The sequence below is a fragment of the Choristoneura fumiferana genome, chromosome 18, assembly GCF_025370935.1.
Source record: "Choristoneura fumiferana chromosome 18, NRCan_CFum_1, whole genome shotgun sequence".
Taxonomy (NCBI): domain Eukaryota; kingdom Metazoa; phylum Arthropoda; class Insecta; order Lepidoptera; family Tortricidae; genus Choristoneura; species Choristoneura fumiferana.
The window spans coordinates 8383735-8404434 of NC_133489.1; the positions used below are offsets into that span (position 1 = coordinate 8383735).

General features: G+C 36.9%; 1 protein-coding gene across 2 annotated transcripts in view; it reads right to left on the reverse strand.

Moving 5' to 3' along the window:
- Asap (ArfGAP domain of ASAP) overlaps positions 1–20700 on the reverse strand; it is a 42048-nt gene that overhangs the window by 16516 nt on the left and 4832 nt on the right. For both annotated transcript variants that reach the window (XM_074101379.1, XM_074101380.1), the window contains exons 2-4: positions 16608–16680; positions 10660–10808; positions 4251–4505 (exon numbers count right to left, since the gene is read on the reverse strand). In XM_074101379.1, the coding sequence (XP_073957480.1) occupies positions 4251–4505; positions 10660–10808; positions 16608–16680 (477 nt within the window). The remainder of the gene's footprint in view (positions 1–4250; positions 4506–10659; positions 10809–16607; positions 16681–20700) is intronic.

A 20700-nucleotide genomic window follows, 5' to 3' on the forward strand; every position in this document is an offset into this window, starting at 1 on the left:
ATGTAACTTACGTCCACTTGCAGGCTTTTTAATCTATGTTTAAGTGGTCTTAAGTCCTGTCAGATCCATACAAGAATTGTTAGTTTAAGCCTAATCGAGATTTAAAAAAGCCTACAAGCCGTCCTAAACATTTAATTCGTGCTTCAATCGAGCGAGAATCTATTTGAGAACAAACTGCATGGAATCAACCCATCAATTCAATCAAATTCAACCACGCCTTACGAGACCACCCAATTGTTAGACGAATTGGAGCTTGATTTACTGTCACCAATCTATGCCATGTTGCAACGTGCCCATGAACTAAACACCAGTCGTTTGGCATGAGCTGAAGATAATTTGGCATTCCAGCGAGACAGACGCATCGATTTTGCAATCGGCAAGCCATGCGACGACGACGATGTCAACGAACTTATTACTTTCAATTTTCTTGATGTACCTATACTATAATAGGCTTAATCATAACATTCCGGAATCATTTATTATTGTCTTAGTTAACGAGAAAACTGTAGACAGGTAGCAATTTGCCGGTTGTCAGAAATAAATAGTTATGCTTTTGAACATTTGGGTTTTTAGGCGTACAGGTACTCGTTATGTAATCAAATACAATGCGGAATAATAGATCTTGGATTACACCAAAGCTTGTAACAGTCGTATCGCTTGAATAAAACGGAGCTAAATGCTTACATGTAAAATATCAGGCAGCGGCGAAGCGTGCATGTTGTCAATTCACATACATTACCAAACTAGGTAACTGTAAACCAGTGTCGCTGACAACCTGCGACCTTTTCAACAGTACCACGCGGTTAGCTGTAACGGCTTTTGTGATGACCATAGGTACAATTGTCAATATAATGGAGACAAGACAATAACACGCCTCACACGTAGCGGTAGGAAGTTGTCACGCGCATTAATTGCCTGCAATGACCCATATCTTCACAACTTATTATGTGTTTTTATTTGCATGGCAAAGAAGTAATTGCTGAAGTTTGTGCTTATTCATGGCGGAACGATGACCAAGTGTATTTTTTTAAGGGTTCCCTAGTTCATCAAGGACACCTTATAGTTTCAGACATGAGTCCGTTCATCCGTCTGTGTGTCTGTCCATCCGCGGCTAAGCGAAGAGAAGAGAATGTAAGAGCTAGAAAGCTGTAACCACGCGGAAAAGGAGGTAAAATAAAATTTCAAAAAAATATATATTGCAGACCTCCACCCCTACATGTAGTGGGTATGATATTTTTTTTTCGACTACCACCCATGGTGTGGGATAGGTCTTGGAGAGGTCTTGATAATAAACATTGTAGGCTTGCCATGACTATCTTTTGAATTAGGGATCCATTTACAAACTATTAAGCATTAAGTACCTATATTTTTTTCTTATAGTATAGAGTATACTCACCCACACCTTACACCTTTACTAGCTAAACAGTAGTTTTTAATAATATTACTAATTTAAAAAGAAAGCTATCACATTTTAGTAGTCATTACGAATAATAAATAGGTCGACCAAAACTTTATTCTTGAATATTTGCCGTAAAAGTACTCGTATATAGGTACGTACGGAACCCTATACTGTTCGTGGTTTGTACGAGTATGCACTTAGTCGGTTTTAATTGGATAATTTACCGCAACTGACCTTTATTGGGTGTAGACGGCTCCTTGATGGAAACGATTTAATTTCTTCAATAGCCAGGCCATAAATAAGACAAGTAAGCAGTTATCTAAATTAGAAAATTAACCCACCCTTAAAGTCATAGGTAATTAAAGAAATTGGTGTGTCCAATTTCATGAACACATCGAAGTCGATCGAGGACGGGCCGTTCGTTTTCGAATGCTTTGATTTGATGACTCACCTAAAATAAGAGATAGAACCAACACTACTTATAAGTACATACATCGTACACTAATTAAGTATACACGATAACGTGTTCACCGAAACGAGCATTAGCGCTAAACACGCGATACATTTATGTGTGTAATGCTGCAGTGTATTTGTAAATGTATAATTTCAATGAATGGAGAATAAAGAGATAAGTATTCTCCGTTGGAACAATAAACAAGTGTTTAATAAGGAACATACACATGCGGTCATTCACTCAGTCAGTAGGTAAGCAGGTTTTGTGTTTTAGATTTTGATGCCAAGTTAATATTTGGTTTTCACCTGTTATATTTGACCCTGATAATTTAATGTTTCAAGATGTTTAAGAATTATAATAATCCACTTAAATGGGATTACAATTTAAATATAAATACAATATAAATTGCTGTCGGATGAAATGAAAGCGAGTAGGTACAGAAACAGAAGAAGGTAAGTATAATAGCACATCAAAAAGACTTTCTACCGAGGCTTGATTTTTTAAGAATTTAGGATTATAAATGAGGCGCTTCCCATGTTCTATTACATCGACGTGGATCTACGTAATATATATATATATAACCCAAGTATCAGCCTATATGTTTTATGACGTTAGTTAGAAAAAAAAACAATAAGCTAACTTCTAAGGAAGTAGTTCTATATATGAGCGTAGAGGGACCGTTCATAATATGACTTGAGTGAAGCCTAATGAGTGGGCGGTCAGTTAGTCCCGCGGCACAGCTAACAGCTAAGTAGGGAGTGGTGCGTCACATAACTACGTAGTTAGTTAGTCGTTAGAGACCAACAGGTCTCCGACGCTCCTGGCACCTCACAGCTTGCTGGTGCTAATTGCACACTTGCCATTAATTACCTGGCTTTTCTCCACACCGCCCGAAGGTAGTCTTTAGCGTTCGTTCAAGGGGATTTATTATTAGCTTTCTTTTATTGCGTGGGTTATTTCCTAAGTGATCAGAAAGCAATGTTATCTTAATTAGTTCCAGCCTTGTTAGAATTAGAACAAATTTTGGAAAACATGGTAAGAGTTCGGCAAGCCAATTATTTTATCATTGAACCAAACGGTTCGTTTCTTATTTAGGAAACTAATAAGTATTAAATAACAAGGTCACTTAACAGGTTTCCGATTTAAATAACTTTCGTTGGCTATAAGATTTCAATCTTGGCACGAACTTGAACCGTTCGACCCTAATGGTTCCGATTATCAAATCGATTAAATTACCATAGGAATTTTACCTACCACTGGAATATGACATATTATAGATCAGGTAATACAAGTAGAAAGGTTAGAACTAGCTTGCTGGTTAAACTGGGTGACTACGACTGGGAAGTAGGCCGTAGTCGTAGTATAGTTTAAACCACCCAACTGCAACAGCAATGTAACAACACACGATAAAATAATGATTACGAGTTTAAATGTAAAATTTGTCGCTAATAAAAAAAGTCGTTATGCTTACTGAGTTTACAATAAAAACGTGCACGTTTGAGAGTAAATCTATTCAATTGTTTTTTTGTTTTTAATAATCGCTCAATGAAATTCTAAGATTTTTTAACCCTTAAATTGGTAGTGTGGACCTAAATGCACATGATTCAAGACTACCTCTTTGTTGTATTTTTTTGATCGTAGAATTTTTTAGACATCAAGCTAACGACGAGGTTTGAATCGAACTTTGTGCCATGGTTATCGATTCTTTACACCAGGGGTCTTCAAACTTTTTGACTCAAGGGCCACACTGCATTTAATGTAAATTCGTGCGGGCCAAGACTTTGGCTGGTCATGGGGGTAATACATTAGTTAAGTAGACTTAGTCTTCAGGGGGGTTCAGTAACGCATAAGGAACGTACTTGGTTTTGATTATGTTCATGAGTGATTATGATGACCAATTACCGTCAGTGGCGGGTCTTATAAAACTAATTCCTAGTTACTAGTAGCTTTATAAAATCGGACCCTGGTGTTTCGGGACGGACCGTGGGCTCTCCCGCTTTCTTTCCGCGGGCTGGATTAGAGGGACTCGCGGGCCGGACTTGGCCCGCGGGCCGTAGTTTGGAGACCCCTGCTTTACACTGTTTACACTAAAGACATTAATAAAGTATCAATGAAAGACATTATAGATAACTTGAAAATACAAACTGAAATATAGATGCACAGAAAAACCAGCACTGGGAATCGAACCCAGGTCCTCGGTATTTCGTACCGAGTGCTATACCGCTACACCACTGCTGGTCAATCAATTCAATCAATTATTTTCAATTTAGGTTTTACGGGATGACCGTAAAAGTAAAAATTTGGAATTGAAACAAAAAATACAAAAAGATTCCAAAAAAACAATCTTAATTATAGATTACGTTAATACGAATTACCCACAACAAACAGCATCCTTACCTCACACATTTGCAGCTGGAACAATCTTCGTTCCTTTTCCATCTCATCAGCTATCTCAGCCGGCGTTACTTCGCTGCGGATGAGGCCAGCCTCTTTCGCCTGTGATTTCTTCTCCTTCTCTATCTTCAGGTACTTGGACTCGTAGTCTTTAAATGCTTTGTCAAATGGCCTTTTTAGATCTCCCCTCACACCCCGTAGATCACCCTTTAGAAGACTGTCTACTGGGAACATCACTATGTTGTTTATGTTTTGCATCTGTGAACAATGTTTATACGTTTAAATAAAAACAAATCGAGTCATTTCTTAAACTTGTTTATTTATCTTGCAATCATTATTGACTAGTTACGGTACGTATTGTGAGTTCATGACTGAAATAGCCAAACATAATGATTCATGTCGGTACTGAAATTCATTACAAGAAAGAAAAGAAACTGTTTGGCATTCTCGACAGTAACATGTGCAATTTGCAGCTATGCACGGATAAAATGTCTAGCTGCACAGCCAAGCCAGTCACAATGCAGACTTGCATAACGCCTGCCTGCATTCCAAAAGCGGCGTCGTAGCGTTGGCTGAACTCAGCGTTGCTCCATCATACAATTTAGAATGACAGCCGACGTGTTTGCAAATAAAATGCCCGAATAGGCGCCAAGTACCGTGAACTGAATTACGATGCCAAATGCACACTGCAGGTATTGATAATTTTGGCTAGAATACTGTTACGATTATAAACCCGACTAACCGAACATTTTTAAAGTAGGTAATCGTGAGCCAACTAAACGGGAATTATATTCCGAAGGATCAGATCTTTTACATAAATCGCATCTAGTAAAGCTCTACCTACCTAAGCCCTCATTATTTATTTTCTTCTAAACGGTTTATTTTCTGGCCATAAATATTAGTCGCTCAGTATTTTTATAGCGCAGCTAAAAATAAGAAGATGAAGCGTTGCATCCCATTTATGTCATCGCTGTTTTTAATGCATTTTTATATCCAAGTACAGTAGACGAGGAAATTTATTAGCGGTGGCCCACTTCGTCTAAACATTTCTCAGTTCAGTCTTAAACAAGTCAACAGTAAACTTGTAACTTGGTAAAGGACGTAGAGAGGCGAGAACGAAATAGGGTGGTTAAGAGACAAACCTAAGTTTAGTAAACCGGTCCTAAAAAAGAGACTGAAAACAAACCTTTTAGAAAAAATATGTAAAAAAATGTACTTTACGTATATGGGAGGTACCCTAAAAAATTTTTTTTTGTGATTTTGATTGTACCATTTTGTCGGCATAGTTTACACATATATTCGTGCAAAATTACAGCTTTCTAGCATTGATAGTCCCTGAGCAAAGCCGCGGACGGACAGACAGACAGACAGACAGACATGGCGAAACTATAAGGGTTCCGTTTTTGCCATTTTGGTTCCGGAACTCTAAAAATAAAGCCGCTTTATCTTGAAGTGGAGATGACACTCCACAAAGTTGTGTTCAGAAACTTGTGAATTTACCTACTCTCAGCACATGCAGAGATAGACACCACATTTAACGTTTTTGTTAGCAATATTTCTAGTTAATGAAATGTTGATGTAACAGCGATCATTGTTCGTAACGAGAGCACGTGCGGGTTTTATGCTTTGCTATTGTTTGTTAAGTGGCTGTCGCACGCACAAAATATAATTTGCAGAAGGCAGAAACTGTTCAGTTTAGATATCTCAATTCATTGCAGAATAGCATTCAAGAAAATTAAATTATTAACTATTACACAAAATCATTTTGATTGAAGGGTACAAACCGTTTGTAAATGTAAATAATAGACTGAAACACAACACTAGATTCTAGAAGATGACGGGTACCTTCTACAAAAAGCCCTCGTACTAACGGTTCAGAATGTTTATCCTAGCACGTCATAGCCCAGGGTTCGCAGTGAAGGACAAAGGATTGCAAACTCTGTGTCAAGGGCAGGCCAAGGATTCTGCGCAGAGCAGCCGGGGCCTCCATATGGCCTGAGGACTGCCGAACTGGAGCGGGGCTGAACCCCGCTGTGAAAATAATGAATTATTCCATGCTATTTTGTGTATGTATGGATAAATCGCTCCAAAATATGTATGTGGCGAAATGGAACGCTCGTCGATGAATATGAATGAGTATTTGATTGTTTTACGAAATTGTTTTTACTAAATTGTATTCCCGTTTGGGCTCAATTATCAATTATGCATTCGAAAGCGTTCCTCGCCATTGCAAAGACATTGATGGTAAGAACTGCATGGCGTCATAATCAATTCAATCAAACGTTGTCATATATTAAGTATAAGTGTACAGATACCTATGTGGGACATGTATTGTCATTAAATTGTCATACAAAAATACCACAATCTTCGAGGTCTTAAATTGCGATAACTTTCGGTTTCGAAATTTAATGAAACTTGAAAACGAGCTATAAAGAATAATTAAAATAATGCTTACACAATTTTTACTTTTTGCAGTCTTATGTATTGCAAATTGGCATTATTGCGCTTTTACTGCCTACATGAAATTGGAGGTACTTTTAATGTTTATGTATAAGATTCAGTGCCGGTTTAACGTGAACTTAAAGTATTGTAATTTTAAAGAACGCTAACGCATAGACATACATACTTGTAAGGCAAGCTATGTAATTCGCTTTAAAATAATGACATTCCTCGAATCACTCTAGTACAACTGACAAGGTAACACTAACAATATTGGGTCGCATCGTTACCATGACCCATTTGCAAGTAAATCTGCGCCTACGCATCTTTGCGTCAATTGTCAGTTAGCGCTCCGCCCGAAAGTCGTTCCGATCGTTCCATGCCGTCTGCCTACCCTGCCTGCGGTTCCAAGAAGGGCGATATGTAAAACAGATATTAAAGTAACGCGGTTAGATTTTCTTGGCACACTAATTTTGGCATTCCTAAACGAGGAAGAATAATGTATGGTCCATGATATTCTGCTGTTAGTCAATAATAAACACGTGACAGGCAGATACTTTATCATGTTACATTGGTTAGCGATAAATAATATGATACGGCAGCGGACATCATTATCTAACTGCGAACAATGCATTTAAGTGCAGAAATTATACTATTGAGAGAGATTATTTTAAATTAACCCTATGCCGGATGGTATTATTATTTAAATGAAATAGATTGCCTATCCATATATTATCCTATCTGGGAAAAAGGTATGTAAATTGTGTTGCTTATCAAATATGCGTCAAGGCGTCAAGTAATTCATAGCATACAATCTCAGTATTGTCTACGAAATGACGACCTAGGCCCTACCTAAACTAACAGTGCTATCATTAGATACCAACAAGTATAAAAATATATACTAACAAGCCGTATGGCTGGGTTACAATTTATAACTGGATTTGCTCGCTGCAATTGAGAGAAGCTGCTTGTACTGTCGTGAACGGAATCTGGAAATTCACCCTAAAAGTTAGTGGGAAACTGGGATAACTAATACTTGAACTATTCAGAATCGGACAAACGTTTAGTGGCGAAATGCTAATAGCGATTCTCGCAAGCTTTTCAAATGGCCCAAAACGAGGTCTTTGGTACCGTTTTAAAGAGCAATATATAAGAATCACGTTCGTTGTAATCGGTTCAACTGTTTCCAATTTCCAACATGATTGTAGAAGTAATTTTTGGATAGTGTTGTTTTACCTCTACCTACCTATCGATAAAGCAGTGCATGTACGGTCAGCATCAAAAGTAGCTACATACTTTTGTACTTTGTCGTTTTACAGCAAGCAACGTACTTAAACCATACAAATTTGACAAATGTGTTAGAACGACAAAGTAAAAAAGTGATCCACTACTTTCGATGCTCACTGTACTCTCAATTTATACTTTTTTTACACTGAAAGCCATAGAAAAATCCTAAATCAGATAAATGATGAATTTCTTTCTTTTGTGTCGTGTTACAGATCCCTAGAGATTATACGTCGCGAGCCGTCGCTCCCGTAAAACACAGTTTCCGACACGCCGAGCTCAGATTATGAAGCCTTGCTAGAAACAGGGATTTGAAAGGTTAGCATCTTGCCGTACTTTAGACAGTTTAATTTACCCCCGATTAATCTGTGATCTCATAGGTACTGTACTATCAGCCAAAAAAGGGATCTATCAATTTTTAAATAAGTTCCTATAAAATGAATATGTCGCTAAAGTCGAACTTTCAAGTTGACAGGTACGACTATTGGCATTATAGTTTTACTAGCTTTTACCCGCGGCTTCGCACGCGTAAACTATTCGGTCTGGTAGTTGCAATTGAAATTTTCGGGATTTTACAAAATTCCCCTGGAAATTTCCAAAATTTATATCGTGGTCTTCATTGAGGTTGTGTTGTGAATAACTGTACAAAATTCAAGACTCTAAACCCAGTGCTAAAATTTCAAAATTTTTCCCTATCCAAATTCAAATTCATATCATTTATTCAGTAAATAGGCCGCAATGGGCACTTTTACACGTAATTTTTTTAAATACCAGCACTTTCGGAAAGACCATCATTGCCAAGAAGAATGCGCCGCAAGAAGCTTGGCAGAAAGTCATTTTTTCAAAATAAAATAAGTACAAATAAAATACTTAAAAACTACAGTAAGTAGGTATACAATTAAAGAAAAAATTACAAAATAATAATAACAATAATACACGGATGTATGGGGTCCCTTAGTTACAAAACTATCCCGTGGAAATATCGGGATAAAAAGTAGCCTATGTGTTATTCCAGACGTCCAACTACCTACATACCAAATTTCATGACTCTAAGCCCAGCGGTTATTATTTCGAGATTTTATCCCTAGTTATCCCGTGGGAATATCGGAATAAATAGTAGCCTATGTGTTATTCCAGAGGTCCAGCTACCTACATACCAAATTTCATGACTCTAAACCCAGCAGTTGTTATTTCGAGATTTTATCCCTATCCCGTGGGAATATCGGGATAAAAAGTATCCTATGTTTTAATCCAGGTTATAAACTAACTACCCGCCAAATTTCATCCAAATCCGTCCAGCCGTTTAAGCGTGAAAAAGTAACAAACATACTCACTCACTCACTCACTCACAAACTTTCACATTTATAATATTAGTAGGATAGTAGGATGACATGCAAACCATTATCAACTTTAGGGTGGTAGAACTGGTAGACCACATATTTGGCTAATGGTACATCAACGACTTAATTTAAGAAATACATATTATGTAATTTTATGCTGAGAATTGCACTTTCTGAAGTATACACGCGCTAAGCATACATGAATTCAGTTTATGCAAATATAGACCGAGTGATCCATATCCGGTCGGATGAAATATATCGAGTTCAACAATAGGCGTGCGGTGTCGGTTAGTGTTCGTAATAGTGCCCGTTTTGTGCAAACAGCCAAACTGGGGCACATACTAGTTGTACTCGCAAACTTGTTGGTCGTTACACTTCTCTACGTTGTGGTTTTACCCACACCACGACTGAAGAAAGTGGACAATAACGAAAATGACGCTTGTCAAGTAAAAGCACTGTAATCGCACCGTTTCAAATAATGGTCACACGACCTACAAGTCATATTGAATCAAGTGAGTCGTTAAAACTGACGAGGTTTCCAAGCATTATAGAATATTCTGAAGCGATTAATTTTGATTACGACCATAATTGCTCGTCGCTTAAAACGGGTTTTAAGATTTAGTGCTAAATTTGAAAGTGCCATAAATCATTTTCGTTGCTTTCTAAGATTTTTTTAAAAATATTGTGATACTTTAGCATCAGCACGGATAACTGGTATAGTGAGAAATACAATAGTTAGAAAATGCTCCTAGTAGGTAGACCTCGTATGTTCTCCTACCAACGACAAAGAGGTTGGATGACATGACTAATACTAATTATTCACAGCTTTCAACACACAACTTGTTTAACATTCCCTGCCCGGAAGGTATAATGTCTATTGGCTTCCGGGTTGCAGCCACCTTATATCTTCAGCGTAGAAGCACTTAACAACTGTTTAATTGGGCCCCTAAAATTAAGGGCGTAAATTAATTAAAGCGGCGTAGGTAACGTATTAAAAAAATTGGAGAAGGTAAATTTTAAAACACACACCGGGAATTTAGGGCAGGAGGCGGTAACAATACTTTTATTTATCTTAACCACTTTTTCATTTATTAACAGACCCGCGGCTTCGCCCCCGTTGTTTTTTTTTCTGTATTATCTTCCATAAAAACCTTCTCCTGACAGTAATGAACACAACAAAAAAAGAATTAACAATATCGGACCAGTCGTTCCAGAGTTTTGCGCTTAGCAATACATTTTTTACGATTCATTTTTATTTAGCAAGAACCTCTCTAACCCTTTTCAACAATCCCGATTCACGATGGTACCTGAAACTACACTTAAAACTGTATTTTGAGTAGTAAACTCACCAAGGTTTTCATAAGCGCTGACAGCTCTTTCGTGACGACGGCAAACTTGAAGAACGCCGCACCGATATCGGGCTCCGAGTCCTTGCTGAGTGCATTTCCCCCCAGGCGTTCCAGCGCCCGGGATAAGTACATCTCGTTATCCACATGAGCTATAACAAAGTATGTTTCTCGTTACATTGGAGGTTAAATCTCTTTTATTACTTGTTTTTAGGGTTCCGTGCCTCAAAACAAAAAAGGGAGCCCTTATTTGGATCACTCAAGTGTTTGTCGGTCGCAGCTGATATGCTCCGAAACTAAAGAACCGATTCATTTAAAAATTGGTACATATAAATAAGTCAGTGATCCAAATATGGACGCTTAACGTCAATAAATGAATTTCAAACATAGTCATAGGCCATTTCGTATACCTAAATTAGAATAAAAAAACCGGCCAAAAGCGTGTCGGACACGCCCGAAATAGGGTTCCGTAGCCATTTCGAAAAAATTTAGGTAATATTTTTCTAAGGATTTCGTATTTTATACGGAATCTTCCATAGTTTAGGTATATTTTATACCTTAGGCTGCTATTTACTCTTAAACTACTAATAATTCTCAATCAAACTTAACCGTTATAGTTTTCCTTGAAAGTTTGATATAGTTACCACCAGTTTAAATTTTAGAGGGGGGGGGGGACGCTCAATTTTAATGAAAATTTAAAGAAAGAAAGAAAGAAATATTTTATTCGGACCTCGCACATTACATAAAAAGCATAATTGAAATACATTAAAAAAAGAAAAAATAATAATATAATTTGCACTTTAAAGTTGAATATTTTGCAAACCAATCGACCTATCTATATATAAAAGACCTATCCAACAAAACCCCACACTATGGGGTTGGATCAGAAAAAAAAATCACCCTCACTTTACGTCTATGGGAGGTACCCTGAAAATATTTTTTTATTGTACCATTTTGTCGGCATAGTTTACATATATATCCGTGCAATATTGCAGCTTTCTAGCATTGATAGTCCCTGAGCAAAGCCGCGGACGGACAGACAGACAGACAGACAAATAGACAGACAGACATGGCGAAACTATAAGGGTCCGTTTTTGCCATTTTGGCTCCGGAACCCTAAAACGCAAATTATAATCGTGTGACATATCAAATGAAAAGCTTTGACGAGAAAAAGAAAGGGTAGTTGATCGTATATTACCTGTGCAGATATGTACTTAGATTTGAAAATATGTTATCTAGTTTCAGTAAATCTTATTTTCTTTGACGAGAACGAGGAGTGATTTTAATGACAAAGGCCTATTATGCGATTTATGCGTCTGAGAATAAGATCAACTATATAATAAAATATCACTATTTGTGCTCTACGATAAACTATTTGACGACAGCCTCGATGTAAAAGCAAACATAGGAAGATTTATTGAGCAATGTCTGCTCAAACGAGTTATAGAAAAGGAAATCTCAGTCATTATTGCTCCCCACTAAGATCTATGGCACAAGTTTATAACATAAACAATAGGCAAAGAGTGATCACCAAATCCTAGTTTTACATTGGGTACGAAAGAAATCTCTTTTGTTTTTCATTTAACCCACTGCTATTAAGTTTCATTGTCCCTATAAAAGCGTTGGTACTGAACGAAAGATCATTCTCTCCCGTCTGCTGGCCATTTAATTAGTTTCGCAGCCGGATTAACTTGGACGTTGTAAAGTAACACGGAAAAGTTACTACTACGACTTCACTAGCAGCTGTAAACGCTGTAATATTAGACCTTGTTAAGAACACGCCTCAGTGCTTTCTATTTACTATATTAAAAGCTTAATAACTTTCTGATATCTTAACTGGGTTTTGACGTCTACATCTTACGTAGCTCAGAAGGAAACGAGGAAGAGACTAACTACCTATAGTTACCTATAGTTGTAAAATAGCTACAAGATCTGTGAAATAGTAATTTAATTAAATTTGTTGGCCTTTGTAACATGCCAGCGATTTATCAAGATTTCAATAAAAACTGCTTAGTAATATGTTAGCATTAAAATATAAATTCAATCATCGCGACATTCAGTAAATTATCGGAAAGCAAACATTTTTTCTGAATTCGTCTAGACAGACAGATGGGTATCACAATGTTTTGTCAAATAAAACACGGCTAAAAATAAAATACTGCAGATTCTTTTCAGCATGACTGCATGCCAGAATGCTTTGTGGGTACATTGTTGCTCTCGAATATCTAGAGAGGCCAGACGAATATTGTATTGCTCGGCCGTTCACGCAAACGTAAACATAACATATTTCCGTCAGAATAGAAAATAATAAATAACAACTTAAAAAACAAAAATCAACAAGAGCATTTTAACAAAATATGCGGTAACTAAGTAGGTATAGACTACCCGTCGGTATTCTCTGAATCAATGACGCCTTTCACATTTAGAGAGTTGTGTTATCAGTGTCAAAACAGTATTATTAATGGCTATAATATAAATAGATAGAGCCACAGCGTCGATATATGTCCGCTAGCACTCTGATCACCTCAACGTTCTAATGAAATTCTAAATTTAAGTAAAACACGACACAGAGTACGCTGAATCAAACATTGTTGATCCGCGTCGCGGCCCACATTGACCTAGCTCAATTCCGTTGACGCTCTCTGAATTCTAAATGACGAAGTAAAAGCCTTTCAATTTCTCCTTGAGGGTTTTTACATTTATTTCCGTCATGTATTTAGGATGGACTATGCAAACCAAGCCAAGCTTCCAAGTTAGTTCCAACACCCATTTCCAATACAAAATCAGAAAAGTACCTACCTACCTACCCAACAACTCGTGATTCATTCACTACAACGACCATTGATACATAAGTTTTTAACGTAGTAAATATTTTCCGCAATATTTGAACAATGAATGAGTCAGTTCGCTAAAATTCATTGAAAAGGAAACATTATCATTTCTAAATGGGCCAGCTTCCATTTTGGAAATTATCATCGTCGAGATATTAGAGATATGAGGCCGGACACACAAAGCAAGATGACATAATTAATGTCATATATCTGCTAACTAAATACATAAGTCTCCGACAAATGCATTTCAACACTCGAGTCTTGGAACGGATCCAAAACTACCATTGTTACGATTTAATGCTCTTTTTAAGCTTATGTCGTATTAGTTACCTACCAATATTTTAATACGGTTAAGGAAAACCTGTGACAAAGTTTAGACAAAGGGTAACTTCAAACAATAACAATTATTGATGACGAGAACAGTTATATGAGTAACGATATAAAATTGTAATTTTCAAAATTAAACATCTTTTGCATTACCTTAGCTATCCTAGCTCATCATGAGACAAGTTTATTCTTGTTATTTAAATCCTAGCGTAAACAAGCGTAAAACATCTACAAGAGTTCTTCCTTAAACCACCTCATTCTATAGGAATGCCTTGGGTTTTATTGGTTCTTGTTTTTGCACGCGCGCACGACCTTGCCAGCTGCGGCGTGCAATCCAAACCCGCGCGACGAGTTTCGAGCGTTGCATTGTAGCGCAGTAAACAAACCCACGTTGGAAAATTAACAAACCAAGCAGGTTAACTGGCATGGATATTCAAATTAATAGTACGAATAATTATTGTAGCATCACGTACTTAGTTAGCATTAGCAGATATGTCACGATCTTTCTTCGAGTACCAGCTCCATTATCTTCATCAGCAAGCTTTATAACAGGCTCTATTGGCTTACGCGAAGAGAAGACAAGGTGGGTAATAAATTTATCCCACGGGGAATACGGTACACCCGTAAATAAATTACAATCTTTTTTATTCGCGAAACATAAGCCGGGAGCAGGTGTTGGATTTTCGGGCGAGACGTCTTGCAATGTTTACTTTTAAATCTTCAGAACAATGTGAAAACCATTTATTGGTTATACTTTAACGGCGCCTATACGTAAACATAAATATATTTTACACAGTTCCGCAAAAGGAAAATAAATAAATTGTACACATCTAATGAATGGAAATCGAATTCTAGACAAAAACAAGTAAACCTTACTGTATTAACGGTATACTGTGCGAGCAAAACCAGACGTCCGTCGACCTACTTTCCTGGACAACTCGTTCGTAAGGGAAATGCATCGCGACAGCAGACATTCAATTCTTGTTTTAATCCATTGCATGCATGACGCGTCAATCTACAGCGCCAGGTCGACCTCGCTGACATGCCGTTTTGTGTTATGTCTGGTCTTCTATTTTTAATCGATTGTAGGCTATTGTAGGCATTACATATTAATTAAGATTTAAATAGTTTCGTTAATGTTTTTTTATGTGGTGATTTATACACAAACAACATGATCAATGCATAACGAGCGAGCGTGTTTTTATGAGGTAGCAGTAAGAAAAAAACCGGTGAAGCGCAAGCCAGAATCAAGCACCGAGGGTTCCTTAATAATAGGAAAATATAGACGAGATTAAAGAATAAATCCGATTTTATTCCGACATTTGTTAGTAATATATATAAGTCAAGGTACGTATGTACTCGTAAGTGAACGTTATCAACGAATTTCAAATTCATTGAATAGGTTGGTAAAAATCTTCAGATCAGTTTGTAAATAAAATTGACATTGGTGGCTTCTTCTTATTCCTTTGTTTTCCAATATTTTTAAAACATTAGTACAGTATTTTCTTACTAATCATATTATATTTACTAATTTATTTACTAAACAACGATATCCCACGATAGGATAGGTATTCTCGCGCCCCCTTTCAGCTGTTTATATAGGGTAGAGAGTGCCCCCTTGAAAATAAAAATATTTTATGATATTTTGCATGGCTTTAGATCAACAAGGTGCTTATACTGTGAAAGTTTGAAGGCAGGCAGGCTCCATCTGTTTCAAGTTTCTGGGCCAGTGGTTTGGGCTGTGCGTTGATATATCAACAGTCAGTCAGTCAGTCAGTTTAGAATTTTATATATAAGTATAGATTAATAATTATATTTTATTTTATTGATATCTATAATAAATAATATATTTTTAAATAACAGAAGCCTGTTTCAATTCAATCACGGAGTGTGGTTTTCTATTGAATTCACTTATTCCTATCCCGTGGGAATCTTATGGCGCGTGCGCGTAGGTACGAAATCGCGGGCAAAAGAAACACGGAGGTTTTTTAAAATTACACCCCTGACCTGAAGATGTGAAACAGGGCTTCAAAGTTTGTACGAATTATGATTATCTAGGTTGATTTTTTAATTCAAAAATTTGCAAATATAATCCTCCGAAAATTCAATTAAATAAAACAAGAAAATAAAGATCGTAGAAAGTAAATCTGCGTTACCCGAACTTTAACGCGAGCGAAGCCGCGGGCAAAAGCTAGTATTCCATATTTTCTTGTAAAATGCTATTTTATAGTATAGTCGAAAGTAGACATTTTTGTTCGAAAGAATCAGGTTGTTTAGCAATATCTACAGACAACTAAGCCCCATTATTAGGGTCATTCTAGTTCAGTGATCAGCATCTCGTTAACGGTATTGAGGGGTATATCACGAACTACACTTAATAGCTTGTTTAAATTGCAGAATTATGCTTATAATGCTTTGTAGAAAGCCGATCTACTTGAAAGCAATTCCATTTAATTCATTCAACAAACAAACTACATTAGTCTTCGGCGTTTGTTTTCTCAAAGACAAATCGTTTAGCGAGTTATTGCTAAAAGAAAAAAATTACTGGACCTCGAGAGTCTCGTTATCACGAACATTTACGGAGCAGGATTCAGCTATATATATACTACAAACTAAATACCAAGCGCGCATCCAGTTAAGCATGCAGCATCGGACATTTGAACTATTCCAGTCTCATCTATTCATATTGCTTCCTCTATCCCCTATTTTTAGTCCGTGTCGTCTAGGAACGTGAGACGGGAATATAAAACAGGAGTATCCATATTTATCTCACGTTCTCCCGACAATACATACCATTTCCAGAATTATGTATCGCTTTTATGGCCTTCTTTAGTTTTGCTAGACCTTCTCGGTCGAAGTCCAGGGTCTGAAACAAGAATAATAAATTATTTTAGTAAATTTAGTCCGTAATCCTACCTACTACTTTAAATGTGAAAGTTTGTATATTTAAGTGTTTGCATTTTTGAATGATCTTGGATAAAATTCACATGTTAGTTTATTTAAAACCTTGATTAATACTTTGAATACTTTTTATCTCAGAAATTCGCATAGTTCTTGTGGGATAGAGACAAACGAATTCCTCGCAGAAGAAAGCGCGGCTGAAAAATTTGTAATTTATTATTCTACTAGTAAGTAGCTGTTACTTGTAGAATACTAAATTACATTTTTTTTTTTTCAGATTTTATTCATATAGAAAAAGTATTTCCAGAAATTCAAAACAATCATGTTCATTCTGCTTTCCCAACCAAAAATAAACTTTAACTTCAATAAGCAACCCCATTTAGGGTGTTAAGAGGGGTTGGCAGAGATTCAAGTCGGAGTTATTCGCATTTAGAATTTGCAGAACTTGTTACCAAGGTGGAAACGGGCAAACATTCAGTAGGCATAATATGTTGTGTGTAATTCTATATCACCGGTGTGTAAACAAATTAGTTAAAGTGAGACCAGTTTTTAGTTTTGCCAAATAAGTCTTGTGAGTGGTACCCATCGTGAATGCAGTGAGTTTTACAATGGCCACGCGCCTCAGCTGGTAGGGTAGGGACTCGGGAGCAGAACATCTGTCGCCCCAACTGGCGATTAATCAAAGCCCCTTCGAATTGAGCAACCGACCGACACCGATACGCAACGCTGTTTTGGTCCAACTTTTCAATTGCTTTTTACTTTCGAGGATGCTCGAGTGGATTATGCTTTAATTACCGAACACTTGTTCTCAATAAGAAATGAAGCCCACAAGGCGTATAGCATATTTATTGTTCCTTCGCTTTTGTGTTTGGATACAACTTTATTGTCCATTAAGAACAATTACTCCAGTGTAAGTACGTCAATAACATCGTGTTTGGTGGAATTACGTAGAGCATTGAATGGTTATCTAAACATTAAGTACCTCAAACAAATCAATATCCACAAACAAAAACAAAGCGAATAAATAGGTTATGCTGCCAAATTTTATATTTATTGCTTCAATATATTACTAGGAACTTACGTAATTGTCAGAAGCATTTATACAGAAGATAATGATAAGCAGATTCGCTTTCACGCTTGCAGCCACCGACGCATAACAAACTTGCGCAAAAACAGACGGCACAATTACTACGAAGAATAATTTACATGTTGTGCACTATTGTTACAAGGGCGGCACAATTCCAGCATGGATCGGAAATCAAGTGGGGCAATTTTATAAGCGCAATATTTAATACCTTGCATGAAACCATCATCATTAAAGCATTCTTAATTTAATAGGTATCAGTGGACAGTAGATACTAGGAATCGTTTTTTTAGCATTAGAAAGAAGGTAAGCGATCTTGACGTGTCTTTTCATTGAAAAACACTTTGGAAAAATAAGTCACAGCAAATATGTAACAATTAGCAAGGACATATGATCATTTACATTCTTTTGGTATCATAATTAATAGTTACCTACTGTTATTTTTTTCATCTTTTTTTTTTCAATAAAAAACTTTTCAAGATTGTTTACCCTTTTTCTAATGCAAAAAAACGAAGTTTATAAAAATGCGCTCTTACAAGAAAGTAACTACCTCAGCCCCAAAAGCTTACATCGTTGTCGTACAGTTAGCTGATGCCCGTATTTCTGTAAGTACATGTTTCTTAGATAAGTGACCGGATAGGACAGACGGACGTGGTTTAAACCAAAAAGAAAGAAGTTATTACGCATGTAATATTGCACAATATGTACTTGTAATCAGTAGGTACAAAGCTATTTGCCATTAAATATATTTTATGTACTCGTTATTCTCAACGTAACCCAGATAATCTACAAAGATCTGCGAACGTTCCGAAACGGTGGATATACGGATGCCTTACATCAAAGGGCTAAACGTTAGTTTAGTATGTAATAGCTAAATCGAGGTTAAGTACTGTTTGTTTTATTGATCACAAGCAGCATGCATAGCATATTATATTATAAATTTAAAGAACACTTTTTCACTTATCTACAACATGACCGTGCTAAAAGAGGGCAATAGCAGCATTTCAAAGAAAGGGCATACTTGCGAAGATCGTGTCTAATCTAAACACAAATATTGACGGCGAAAGTTGTTGACCTTGTAACCTGATGTCGCGTTGGACGGTCGAGACTACTTTCGAGATTCAGTATGAGTAGGATCTTCGCGATACAAGCATTTGATACACTGAAATAACACGATTCAATCGATAAATTGAAAGATGTTGAGGTAGTGAGACCAGCAAGCCAACATTTACATAAAACGACACTAGTGAGAAGGTTTACTGTTAAAGAAGTATCAAAGTTGGACGATCACGCAGATCAGATAGAACGAACCCCACCCACGTTACTTAATTAAAAGAGAAAGTTTGAAACAAAATGAACCTGCGCAGTACCTACAACTTGTTAGGGACTTCCGCCGTTTAATTTAAATGTGCTGGATGTGAAGTTCGGTTTGATATCAATATCACTCTATCACGGACACTTTAGTAGTTATATTTGCTGGTGTTCATCGATCCATGATATCGTGATACAGATAAATTATTGGCAGCGGTCTACATGACATCTAGTCGTAATTATAATAGATAGAAGTTTGTTAAGTCTACAACAAGTTTATTTTTACAAGATTTTATTTGTGCCGCAGTGCTGTTACTGCACCGTGCATAAATGTGGTAAAGTTACGGACACTTGAGCACGCCATCTTAAGTAAACTGGGCCGCTGAGTACTTATACTTACTAAATGTATTATGCTTCGATTTAATAACGTTTTTGAGTGCTCTTACACAGGATAAGGGCTAGTTAAAGGCTTGAAGCTTACATGACGGGCAGTCGAGCACGTATCGTAGACAGAAAGGACCAGTGCCAAGGCTCTCTCTGTAAGTGGGATATACATTGGTTAGAGAAGTATAGCTTATCAGGATTTTCCTTTTCATATTCGTTGTAGGTATTACATACAGCGACGGTTGTCCTGTACGTAATCTGGCGAAGAATGCCTAAATAGGTCCAATCAATGCAATCCAAATAGTTCTACAATGGATACAGTTTGTAACGATATATGTGAATAGAAATTAAAGATAACCTGTATTTGAAGTGGTTCAAAAACAACCGGCCGACATTAAAGAGCATCAGCTGTATGACAAATAATGATTGTTATGCCTAAAAAATTTTCCGCGTGTAAAATCGGAAAACAATACAATAGAAATTTGAAGCACGTCGAATTAGAGACGAGACATTCAGTAGGATTTACAAAAGCGTTTTGTTCTCTGATTTGTGAAGGAATCGAATTTGTTTTTATGATTAACTTGGTAACAAGCCTTTAGAGGATCGTTAACTGCTTAAAAGTAGTTTTATTTCTTGCTAAGGTAGTTAGGCAGATACCTCTGTTCCGTATAATGTTAACTAGCACACATTATGCATGTGTACGTAACAAAAGCGCATAAGAACAATGAGTCACAGACGCATGGAGTGTTTCTTTCATACACCTAATCTTGGCCCGCATCAGGTGTGTTGCGTTACGCACTGTAGCCAGCGGTTCTGTCTCACACCAGACCCGACGCATTCCGTGCGGTGACTCATCGTGTTGACCTAAAGCTGTTTATGCATGCAGATGTCGTCAGCATCCAAAAACTACGACCATATTTAGAGCTTTATCAACTGAAGCTTAAGGTGGCAGAGAAAACGTCCAAGACTGGCTATCCGTAAAGCCGTTTATCTCAATTGCATCCAAATACTGCAGCAGCACACGTACGTTTTAATCGTTTTATTATTTTTATCTGCATTAGTGCGCTGTTCCGACAGAGATAAAGTATCAATTTGAAAAGTTTGCTCAGTAACTGTTGGAGCGTTTCCAGAACTTTAAGTGTTAACCGGATATGGATGTGCCAATACGTCAATCAAGGACTGGATCAGAAAGACGTAATTGCTGCA